The sequence below is a fragment of the Scatophagus argus genome, chromosome 16, assembly GCF_020382885.2.
Source record: "Scatophagus argus isolate fScaArg1 chromosome 16, fScaArg1.pri, whole genome shotgun sequence".
NCBI lineage: Eukaryota > Metazoa > Chordata > Actinopteri > Scatophagidae > Scatophagus > Scatophagus argus.
This window is the reverse complement of record NC_058508.1, coordinates 11430920-11443975: the sequence shown is the minus strand read 5'-3', so window position 1 is coordinate 11443975 and position 13056 is coordinate 11430920. Positions and strand designations below refer to the sequence as shown.

General features: G+C 40.1%; 1 protein-coding gene across 1 annotated transcript in view; it reads left to right on the top strand.

Annotated features, from left to right (window-relative positions):
• The first annotated feature begins 2417 nt into the window (after positions 1–2417).
• LOC124073041 (cytoplasmic phosphatidylinositol transfer protein 1-like) overlaps positions 2418–13056 on the top strand; it is a 42219-nt gene continuing 31580 nt past the window's right edge. The window contains exon 1 of the mRNA XM_046414936.1: positions 2418–3008. Coding sequence (XP_046270892.1) covers positions 2961–3008 — 48 coding nt within the window. The 5' untranslated portion in view covers positions 2418–2960. The remainder of the gene's footprint in view (positions 3009–13056) is intronic.

Genomic DNA, 13056 nt, shown 5'->3' with positions numbered 1-13056 from the left:
TCTTCATCCAGTTGTCGTGACTTGAAAGGAAGAACACCCAGCCAACCTGATTTCATGTACATTGTACCACTGACCTGCACAATACCTGACAAGTGCAAAGCTTTATGGGTTTTCAGTCATTATGGCAGGTGTAGCACAAATTACACCAAACATGATCTGTCAGTCCACACTCAGTGGCCAATTTATTGCCAGCTTTTACCAACTAAAATTTGACTCTTGTGGTAAATGCTGGGCAGCCAAAACGATCACATATTTTTTAAAGAAGGAATTCAGGATGAAAGAAAATGTTTTGTGCTTAAGTCATTTCACTCAGACTGCCATGTGGTGTTCCTCCTCTCCTACAAGTAAATCATACTGTGCTCAGATTTTGAATATATCAACTATATTCTGTCATATTTTGTTTGTCAGCACAATAACTACTGCTGCAAGTTTTAAGAATTAAATCAACCAGTAAAAAAGTAAAATGATTCATAAATCTATTATTTAGTTAATAATTCAGGAGCCCGCAGACTCAGCAGCTGTCCTGCTGTGTACCTAAGGACATTCATCATAATAATGAATGCTGTTGACTCATCCTGTGGTAAATAACACATATTAACAAATAAATAAAACAAATAAAATAAAACATAACATAATAAAAAAAAAATAAAATTAGCATTGACTCTATCTATCTTTCAAAACAATTCTATACTCCAAAACCAGAAAGCCTTATGTTATTGTGGTCAAATGAAATATGAAATCACTCTTCTATTATCGAGCTTCAAAAATCAAAAATCAATAACTGCCTCCCCCAACCTGAGTAAGTGTGATATACGGTATGCTCACTCGTCATTGGAAGGAAGGTCTCTGGTGACACCTGCTGTTGGAAACGAGTACTGCATGTGATAATTTGTGTTCTGTTTTAGTTTTGAACAGTTTTTAAATGCCCAATGAAACTTAATATAAATATTTATGAATCACAAAAGTAACAGCTGTAAGTCCTTCATAAACACGACCTCTGATAGCTAAAACAGAACAGAAGGACTGTCCAATAACATACATTATTAGTGCATTTTTTTTCCTATTAGGTTTATATCAGATTCATGTATTAATATTTGATTCCTAGGTAATGTTAGCTATTTTTCAAGTTCAGAAGTTGTTTCCAATAACTGACAACACTTCTTTAGCCTAACAGTCTACAGATAGCTTTAATGGACAGAGCTGGGTTAATAACATTGTAACGGGACAAATAGTGAATGACTGTGGTACAAGGTAATAAAACAAACTGTGGTCAAAACTACTAAATGAGTTGTCTGACTAAATTGATAAACATGTAAGAAAGTGTGGCACAAGACTCGCAAACCTACTCATTTCAGTACCCAAGCTGTAACTAATGGCTTCTTCTAAATAATTCATAACGATGAGTTACAAGCCACTGATATATAAACGACCTTTGGGTGAATAACAACACAATATATCACAGCTGACTTTCTAAGTATTGCTGACTTTTTAACTATTACTCTCGTCCTGTTAGTAAGTGAGAAACTCATTCCCTTAATTAATGGCGATGATTAATGATGATTATTGACTTCGAGTTTATCACTTTTTGTTAATGATTTATAGTACATGCAAAACTTTATAATAACTTTCAAACAGGGCAGTGGATTTATTTGCTTATTAGAAAGTGAGAAGACTTTTTTTTAACTGGCCAAATTTCAGAACCATGGCCAGCTCCAGTTCAGAACTGAGGTCAGCTCTACGACTCGTTCAGACCCGGATCAGAACCACAGAGCCCTGAGAAAAGAGGACCCTGGGAGGAAGAGGTCTGACTGTACAGAGGCCTTAATGCTGTGTGTTTTCTGTGTGTTATATACCAACCTTAAGTGGACTCATAATTCAAACAAAAAGGTCATGTTCAATTGATAATACCAACAAAGAACAACAAAACAATCACAAATCATTCTGATGTGTTATTATGAAACTTATGTCATCAGCGTATTTCCACCAAGGTTTTGTGAGATATCCGCTAAAATATCCCACGTGCATGGTTAAAGTATCGCTTATGGACTGAAATGCTGGAGAACAACCTGGTGTTGACAGAAACGCCCGCATGACTTCCGATCACCTTTTAAAAAATAAGACCGTGCAGATCGAGTGATGCAAACACAATATTGAAGCAAATCTATCAATAACATTCAGACTAATGGAATATAATACTCTTTTATGTATTATTAATGGTTACATCGGGTTTTTATAGAGACGATGCCTAAGCCGTTTTATTTATTTCTCTCTCTCACTCTCTCTCTCTCTCTCTCTCCCTCTCTCTCTCTCTCTCTCTCTCTCTCTCTCTCTCTCTCCATCTCCCTCCCTCCCTCCCTCTCCCTCTCTCTCTCTCTCTCTCTCTCTCTCCCCCTCTCGCTCACTTTGCGCAGCTCGGCTGCTCCACACGGCTGCGCATCCCGGACGGACCTGACAGGGTAACTCACAGGAGCTGGAGGCGCGCTGATAGATTTGGGGAACTGCTTTCAAGTGAACACGGTCAAGCGAAGAGCTGCGGTGCCAAGGGACGACGGCGGGTCTCGCGTACCTGCAAGGATCCGCTCGAAGCTGCGGAGAGCCACTTGTTTTGGAGTTTGCTGTGATTTCTTTGCACTTTCTTCACTGCAGACGTCATCCAGAGGCAAAATCGACGCGGTTGGAGTAGTTTATGCAACTGGCAACTGGCGATCTGAAAGCGGGTTTACTGAAGCCCTTGGAAGACCCTTCTAGCGCTCCGAGTCTGGTGTCTGTGTGTGTAGAGACTCACAGAGGCATAGCGGAACCGCTGCTGGAGGTGTTACTGATGCTGAAGTCAGGACGGATTTAGTGAATGTGTGGACATCAGTGGTCTAATTTCATTTGACACATTATTTCAATTTAATAACTCGTTTTCTGACAGCCTACACCTTCCTCCGCGTTGCCATCACTATTGTGCAAGGACTATGTTGATGAAGGAGTACCGCATCTGCATGCCTCTCACAGTGGAGGAGGTAGGTGAAGTTTATTTTGCTTTTGCGATGTTTCTCTCTGTCTGCTGATCGTCTGCTTTTCCATCTCAAATCCGTGGCTAACATCCAGTAGCGTCTTAGCAGATTTGCTTACTATTACTTTACTGAGGAAGCGATTATTGCAAAGTTGTCAGAGATGCGTTTGTCATGCTGCACCAAAGGACACGATGAGCTCCTGCAGCCACCGCGCGGTGGCGCTGCTGTTGTTTCTCTTTCAGCCTGCTCTTCTCATGTATTAATACCATGGCTGCATATTTATGAAAACTCAGCCTTTGTACTCCTTATTTTCGCTCGCTGGAATTGATGCTTATGCAACTGCTGAATGCATTATCGCTCTGTCTGTCTGAGTTAAGGCACATTTCTGATCACGTTTCATGTAGAGACACATTCACACACAGTGCTTGTGTTTGGAGATGAGTAGGGTGGAAGAAAGGACGAAGGAGAGAAGCATTTGCTGCCTGAAGTTCCCCTCAGGTCACAGTGACACAGAAAGAGCTTCACGATTAAGCAATGCTGCTGCGTTTTGACATTTTCTGTCGCAAATAAGGCATAATATTTGCTGAATGTTCAGTGCACAGCATATTTGAGACTATTTGATTTTTGCTGGGTCCTGTTACTGTGTCTCTAGTGCTATGCTGTTACCATCTCATGGACTGCCATTAATTGCATGAACGGGCACCCACACTATGCTTTTTTTTTCTTTTTCCACACAGCTGTGGTATATTAGAAGAGGTGCAATACATATGTAACTGTGACTTGCGCTCCTGGTGTAAAGACTGATAGTCTTGAGATGCTTCATTCCAGTGATACTTGAAACTGAACAACAGATGTTCCAGCTGAAGTGTTTTATTGAGTCTACCCATGGCATAATGATTTTACACAACATTTAACCAAGTATATGATATGACATGTACTGCCAGTTGGAGGGAATCGGTTCTGAGTGTGTTACCATAGTGGCCCTCAGAGTCACAACCATTAAACTGTATTTTAGACAGCTGTTTGTGAAGATAGGATCCTTCCCTGCAGTCAAGAAAAGCCTACTGTCGTATTCTTAGGTGAGGATGAAATTGAAGTCTATTGATCCTTATCTTGCTTGATCGTCCCCCTTTGGACCCTTAAGTTGTTTCTGTGAGTTTCATGTTCATTATTACCAGGATGCTGCTATCACATCCTAGGGCTGATTGCTGTGCTTCTCCCGCGCTTCACTCCAGTGGTGATGGAGGACACTGTTGTCCTCTGTGGCCAGCTAGAGGCTGTTACATCTGTTGTTGTAATAATTGTTTATTGATCAGTCAGTTACTTGACAAACGAACATCTGTAACCTATTAATTCTCGCAACGATGCAAGTGCATGCAGTCAACAGTCCTCATCAGTAAAATTGGTAGTGACAAAACAGTAATTGTGAAGGGAATCGCTCCCTTTCTTAAAAAGTGTCTGGAAAATGATTTTCTGATGCAAACATACAGTAGAAGAAGAACCAGTTACTGCTCTTTTCTATTCGATGCGCCAGCAGCAAACCAATGAAATTTTGAATTGCTCTGTAGCTTTCAGAGGTGCTGTCATCTGGACCAGTGTAAATGACATATTTGTACTGCTATATGCTCCTGTGAAAATTGGGTGCAGGATAAAACACATCTTTATCTCACAGAGTCCACACACTGCATTTCCCCTTGGATTCACAGTGAATGATGATTCATTTAGTGTTGGTTATTTTGTATGGATTACTTACACGACCCAGAGTCATGTCAGAATCTCAACATGCTCCTCTTCAGATATGTATGAGTCCATCAGTGAAGTGGACTGTTTTGTCGTACAAAGACGCGATCAGACAGTAAAAGGATGTTTATCACCATCAACCAATAGGGTCAATAGGCCCTTCCGGAGACTCTCCTCTTCAGCCGGCTGAGAAAACGAATTGGAGACACTGTCTTGATCATCTCATCATGGTCAGAAATGTAATATGAATGCTATTTGTTAAATAGGCCTTGAGACAGTTTGATGCTTGGAAATGTTTTTCATCACATAAAAGTTTGACAAGACCATTGGTGATGATGCGTCTCCTGTAACTGTGGCAATTTCAGTCAAGTGTGTGTGTGTGTGTGTGTGTGTGTGTGTGCATTCTAGGGATTGACCAATATGGTATGGGCTGATACCCATTACTGATGATTAGTTATTGGGCATCAAAATTTGGAATAGCCAGTGACAGACTGACTGACAGTCAATAATAGGTTTATCCTAATATGAAGGACATTCATTTGATTAATACAAGATCCAAAAAATGTATGTTCTCAGCTACACTGTGCATCGTAGTTAAAACTAAATGCTTTTTTGTTGTGCAAACATTTCAGCCTCTTTAATAGGATGAGCGACCCCAGAGGATGTAAAAAGGGCATGTACACAAACCAAGTGCTGACTTCCTTTGGGGTCGTTTTGTTGTCACGGAAAGAAAACACGAGTCTGCCAGAAAACAGTCAATAAACACAAATCTCTTCACAGCTCTTGTCACACACATTTCTAGTTTTGCTGGATGTCCTTGATCTTTAGAGTTTAGAGGCAACAAGCTAAGAATTTTTACAAAGTCTGAAAAATTCCTGTTGATATGGAGCAAACACTGACATGCATAAGTCTTTCTCTCTCAGTGATCTTGTACTAATACCGAGCAGTTTCCATAGAAGCTACTTCATGAGAGTTACCTAGTTTTGATTAAGGTGACATCAGCCAGTAAGCGTAAGGTCAATCTCTGGGGGTTTCCATATGCTTGTTTGTGTTCTTGTATACTGAGATGCCCCACAGCACATCTAGGCCCAGAACCAAGATCTTGTTTACATCCCCAGAGTGGAGACGCTGTCTAATGAGAAGCCTGTTCCCTCGCTGTTCACCGAGGAGGTCGTAGCTCAGCCAGACAGTGACTTGGTTCACACACACCAGATGGAGTGAAACATGCTTACTCAGATGATCTGCCAGACATCAAATGACATGGGAGAGAGACCATGTGGTTAAAAAAAAAAAAAAAAAAGGAACTGAACTCATAGTTTTTCTCAGGAGCTGATAATGGAACTACCTGAGGAGAGAACCATCTCCCTTTGTTTCTATTGAGAGCTGCACATGTGCAATGCAAATCAGGCATTTATGAGGTGATGTAGACAAAAGCTTTCTTCTTTGTTGTTATTTGATAACTGCAAATAAAACATTCTGTATGGGGATAAGTGTAAACTGACATCAGGACAAGTAGATTTCTAAAAAAAAAAAAAAAAAAGTACTACATTTAAGCCCCACAGACAGCGAGAGAGACGGAAGGCAAGTGCTGAGAAGGTGATTGATTTCATCATGATTTCGTGCCGGTCACTTTAATTGCACGTCAGTAATTCGCTGAAGCATCTGGACATATGACATATGCATGGATGGTATACAGATACTGGGGCACACCACACCATGACCACAGTTATGATCTACTGTACAGTAGTTATCATGCACTTGCTCTTTGTTTTGCTCAGGTTGCTTTATGCTCAGGTGAGAACAAAAGTTGTAAACCGCATGAAACAGCTGGCCTGGCTTTGTCTAACAATAACAAACTCGTTTTAACAGCACCTCTGTACAGGAACTCACTAACAAACATGTACTATCTTGTTTGTTGAATCTGTATACAAAAACGAAAGTGTAAAGACAACAAATTGCTGTTTTACGGGAGGACTATTTTGGAGCTAGGTCCTGTCAAAAAATTAGTCTCGCCCATATCTTCCTGCCAAGCGGTGATTTCTTGTTTTCTGCACTTTTGTTTTTGTGCTGATCAAAGAAACGAGAAATAACATGTTAGTTGGTGAACTTCAGTGGAGCAGACAGGTGGGTTTTGGATTCGGCGAAAGAGGAGCTGCTCTCTTTGTAGATATAAAAAGCTCCTTCTAAGGTAACAAAAAGCACAAAGATAAATATTATGTTCCATCTCTGCCTCTAAATCCCCCTAATCTTCCACACTGAATTTTTAAGTCTTACTCAAACAAAATTCATTAAACTGAAATCTAGTAAGTTTGCTTTGGAGTATTGCTCATTAAAACCCTATATATGCACTAGTATTATACAGTAGTATTCAATATGTCTGTTATCAGATGTTCTCTTCTTTTTTAGTTGTTTCTATTTCATGTTTTCATTCATTGTTATTTTGTTTTTCTAAAGCATGTATGCTACAAGCCAGTTTTCCCACATAAATACATTACTAATCCTGATTATTGTCTTGTGATAAATTCATTCATGCAGCTATATGGAAGATTTATTCTGACATTCATTTTCAGACCACACTACGCTGAGCTATCACTGCCTCATCAATTGCCATGCAATTTCCTCTGCAATTAATCAGCCATTCACTGGTTAAAGAGCAGGGAGTGTCTCTTCTGCACCTGAGCAGCAGTTGAATTACTCTCACCACTTGCTTGATCATTTCCTGAGTAATGAGCTTTGGAGCATGGCTTGAGGGAACAAGAACATCATCTTTGCTCTGTCAAAAGATGAGAGTGTCTGTTTGCCCTCATCATTTACTAAAGGAACTAGTCTAATTTAGCTCCCTAAAGTTAGTAAAATGGAGCTTGTTTCTGCTTTCAGTCAGTGCTACTTATCGGATTGGATCTTCATTAAAAACCCCAAGGACCAATTTTGATGTTACCTCTCAGTGTTGTAGAGATCAGTCCAGACCCATCATAGTTCATTCAATATTTTCACTCAGCTGTTGTAAGCACCAGATGTTTTCTGAATTAACCATGTAGTGCAGTGACAAGCTGTATATTCAGCGGTCTGGACTCAGTATGTGAAGTGTGTCTTTCAACATCAGGCGATGCTATATGGCTTTGTTACATTAGACTACCGGTTGTCGATGATGGTCAGCCAGTTCTCTATCTGCAGTGTGTGGTTATTATAATCTACATACCATAACCTGAATTCCTTGAGTTTGCCTCACTCAAATTGCTATTCAGCTGGCAGCCTGCTGGCTCTTAGGACATCTTGACCTGTACAGACAACTGAAATCCTTCGCCTCAGATTATAATTCCTCAGTCAACACTGATTCTCCACACTTGAGGATCTTTCTTTCTCAGTTTGGCTGCCGCCTAATATGATATGTACGTATAAGTATATAAGCATTGTACCATTTATTCACCATTTATTTATATAATTTATTATATGAATGGCTGCATTTCTTTCTGTGTGTTTCTGTGTCATGTTCCAGTCAGCACTGTGCACGTGCATGTGCGTGTGTGCATATGTGTGTGTGTGTGTGTGTGTGTGTGTGAATAATGGATGGATTTGTTCAGATGAATTAATTTTTAATATAGTATATGATAGCTTTTGTTAATCTGCTTTTAGTGTATTTGGCTATTTCACATGTGCTTTTTAGTATTAGCTTCAACAGCTGAATTAAAGTGAAAATGTGATTCTGCTGTAAAGCAAATACAATTCAGGAGTAGTTTAATAGACCAATTAAAAGAGAATGTGTGCATGGAAGCGATAAGCATCATTTGTAACCATGAACTCACAGTATGTGTTAAGAAACACACACACAAACATAGAAACTGCAGTGACAGAAAGATTTTTGCCTGCCCCTATCTGTAGCAGTCCTAGTGCCTGCAACACATGTAGTAGACAATCAAAATACAAAAATACGTAAAAGTAAAAATCATTCATCATATTTTCGGCAACTAAGCAACCTGCCATAGGGCGCAGAATCCACTCCCTGTTTCCACCGGCATGTGCAGGCCCAGTTTGTGTGAACAGTCAAGTGATATGCATTTGCAAGTGTGTCAGTATATGGTCAGTGATTAAACGGTGCCTGTCTTAATGGAGATTGATAGAATTTAAAACGATATTTTTAAAAATACCTGTGCACATGTGGACGAGGCCTGACACACTTCCCTTTGACCTCTGTGTGAAGGCAAAAGTGAAGGTAAATGTTGCATACAATATATCTCATTAATATATTCAATCTTTGTATTTTATCTTCAACCCTTCAGTGTTTTGTGTTTTTATTCAATATGCGCAGAGTGGTAGAAGACAGTTTTTTCACAACACTGACTAATCTTTTGGGAAACAATGAGCAGCTGAAGGAAATTTATGCAATATTTGTCTTCAGTCTAAATAATAATTTTAATGGACTACATCACTGTGTTTGTGTTGGCATATTTCGTGAGCCTCTGATGAGACTGGGGACTGTGGGGCATTCAGCAGCGGCAAATCAGCTCCCCCCTCCTTTTGTTTTCTCCCTTTGATCAGAGCTTAGTGGAGTAAATACCACACACAGCAGTCAGGTGATCCAGGTAAAGTTTTCGAGGCAACTTACTAAGAGGGCATGGCACGGTTACATACTGTGACAAAATGGCTATACAACAACATTAATGATCTGGTAAACAGTTTTCTATTTATAGTAGAGAGCTGAGGACTAAATTAAGAACAGCTGTGCAGCAACAGTTGGTCAGGTGACTGGAGGTTGTGGGAACCAGGGTGACTAGTGAACAGGTGAGAAGTAATAGTGTCATGGGGTGGGGAGGGAGTCCAAGCCTGTGCCACTGTGACACAAACAAATATATGATTTAGCCCATTTCGGCATGGAGTAGCCTTTGACACTGAGCACAGTACACATAGTATGTGTTTGATCTTTTCCAGTTCATGCTGCTCAGAAACTTGAACAATTTATCAGGTCCACGGTAATGGCAGGAATCAAAACAATCAAAATTGTAGCACTCAAGGATCAGTAGTCCTCTAATTTATTGTGGGCAGAAGAACAAATATGTTTTAGCTAAAAGTCGTCATCGGGGTTGTCGGCGCTGGAGTTTTGTTGTTTAAATTTTAAATTCACTCAGAGGAAAAACACAAAAAGGGTGAGATGGGAAGAATAAGAGTCAAAGATGGTAATTTATAAAGTCATATGTGAGAGGCAAATGGAAAATTCAACCCAGGATGCAACTGGTTCACAAATGACATAGCCTTATGTAAATACAAAAAGTGAGTGTGCAACTTTAAGTACTCTTGAAATTTATAAAATTATCAAGCACTAAATGAGGCACATTTGTACCAAGCCATTGCATGGTTAGTTTAGATCATATCTGCATCTGTGCCTGCAGGACAGTTTAGAGTATGAGACCCAGATAACATATGATGACTAGAGAACGCGAATTGTCCCTTTAATTTGTGTTCTCAATAGCCACACCACTAATCAAACCTGGTGATGGAGTTTTATAACTGCAAGATAAAATTGTCAGAGGCATAAACAATACAAAATTGTATCTAAAGCAAATAAATAGATATGGGCGAACAGATCACCAGTGAGTAAAGAAAGTAAATAAACCTCCCGTGTGACCAAAAATGTTGGGGTGTGTGCAACGTTTGCGAATAATGTGTTGGAAGGTCATTAGTGCACTACACAAAACGGCCATCTGACGATTGTCTTTGGACTGAAGCACGTAATCACAGCAAAGTGCCGCCCATGTCAGAGAAATGACATCTGTTATGGCCTGTTGCTGCAGCCTCCGGCACTGTGTTTGAAACGCCACACATCGCAGCACCGATCTTCAAACAGAGGCCCTTTGGGGCTGGAGAAAGCAGTGACACATTTTTAATGGTCCCATACACACTGCAGACACATATAAACATTACACTGACACTTCCTAAGAACCCAGGCGTCGCTTTAATTCCGGGAAATAGTAGCTTCGTTTATATAATATTTATTTTGCAGTATCTAATGGAATGTGCAGCAGCAGAGTGCTGCTGAAACAGAGGCAAAGTGAATCGCTCTGCTCGCTTTGCTTGTACCTTGGTAAGCTCAGGGCATGCTTTTATTAATATTTCCCTTATAAACAAGAGTGTCCTGCTAACACCACACATTTGCTACAAATTTAAACTAACACATTACTCTATTTCACAAAAGCAAATCAGTAAAACCACCGTAATGATGTCTTCCAAATTATACGGCAGAGCATGTTGTTTGCCCTTGTCCTCTAGACCAGGACATATTTGTTTTCTCATCTGATTCTCCTAAGGGCAGGAGGGCATCATTAGGAGCGAGCACATTATGACTTTAACTGAATGTGGGCCCAGTTGAGCAGAAATGTTAAAATGCTTTCAGGAAGCAGGAATTATGAATTCCATCAATCAACTAATCAAACCTATTTCAAACTAAACTAAGCTTTTAGTATTTTGAAGTATTTTGAATTCTGTTCTCATGTAAACTATTGCATTCAATGGGACGCCAAGCCTCAGTTTCTCATCTATGGCAGCCTTTCAGATATTTCTATGTTGTCTAGATGAAGTACATACATTTTCAGAATTTTGTCTTGCTAAATGAATTTTTTTACTCTACTTTGAAATTTTCCTTTACATGTAACTTGGGTGCTAAGTCAAAGTGTGGCCCCATCTGTGGTCCCTCACTTGGCAGGTGGGTGAACGTGAACATGACCTGCCTTTGGTGTCTAAGGTGATGAGTTCAAACCCCTGGTGATGCATAGTAAACAATCACTACCACAGGTGACTCAAATGATCAGTTCATCTCCGCTGAAGTCTGATAACAATTTGAATCAGGTGTGTTGGAGTGGGGCAACACCCAAAACATGCATGGTATGGGGTCCCTGAAAAACACTCAGACATTCAGCTGTATGGATGGCAGGCACACAGCTTCACAGCTCAATGAACACAAGACCTGTCAGAGCTCTGAGGAAATGCCAGGTGCAAAATGAAAGTGCACAAATTTATTGTTTAAACAGTGGGATCCTAATTGGAATTTGAAATGAATCAATAAAGCTCGTCTTCAGAGCCTGAGTTTGTAGAAATGAAAAAAGTCTTTTTAGTCTGTTTTTTTTTTTTTTTTTAAGCAAAGACAAACTCGGACTCGATGACCTGAGACTTGTTTGAGACACATTTCATTTGGGTGTGTGGCGACTACAACACTGGTGTGACAAATGCTCATGTTTATGTGTGCCTCAGCAGGCAGCAGTCCTACCAGTTTAATGGGCGGCTAACATCGTTCACCTTATCAGGACAGGAAACTCTTAATTGGCCATCCCTGCATTTCTCCTCACCTCCTCTCTTCCTGTTCCCCTAAACCTTACTTACTGTCAACATCCTGTCTAAACAAGGAGAAACAATAGCTACTGAGAATAGAATCTGTGCTGACACATTGTGAATGTGTCAGTAGAGTTATGGGACAGGTGTTAGGAAACATGCAGCATGAGAAGGGGAGCAGCTGGGCAGCTGGACACTATAATGTGATCACAAAGTATCAGGACGCGTTGTGCACTTTGGTGAGGGATTGTGTATGTGATCAAACCCATTTTATGACAATGGAGAAGGACATGGGTCAGTCATTTGCTATATTCAAAACAACAAGTAATTCAGACTCATATTCAGCCTTCAGTCTTGTGTTAAAATTGGAATCAAATCTGTCAAGTTTACTTTAGACATAAACATGTTTGTCTATGCAGAGAAGTGCTATGGGTAACTGTGGGTTGCCGAGGCTCACACAGGATCTGATATACAAACCTCCCAAATCAGCATTTGGGACTACATTTCAGTGTAATGTTGCTTCTACAAGTGGTCTCCTAGCAGAGTATGGGAAAATAAATTGCTCACATTGCCCATCTTATCGTTGTGCCGTTCACTTATGTTGATAAACTCAAATTCTTTCACATTTCCCTCATAGCTATTACATTTTCACCAATGTAAAATTAATTTCCTGACTACATCATTTGCTCCACATTGATTCTTAGTTGACACTACACTATAGCCTCAATCTGTACATAAAACAATTGCAAGGGTGTCAGAACAAGAAGACTTCATACTGACTTGCATGCAGCCTGGAGAAGCATAATTTTGATTTGGACTCTCAGATGACATTTCTCCCATCACACAGATGCAGGGGCTAATCATTGTATAACTATTACTTTGGTGTGGGTGGGGAACATGTGCGTGTGCCACCAATTAAAAAGAGATTCGACCAATTCAGCCAATGAGCTGCATAATTATCATCTGATCCTTTGAAAGGGTTTGCTTTCAAAGGGTA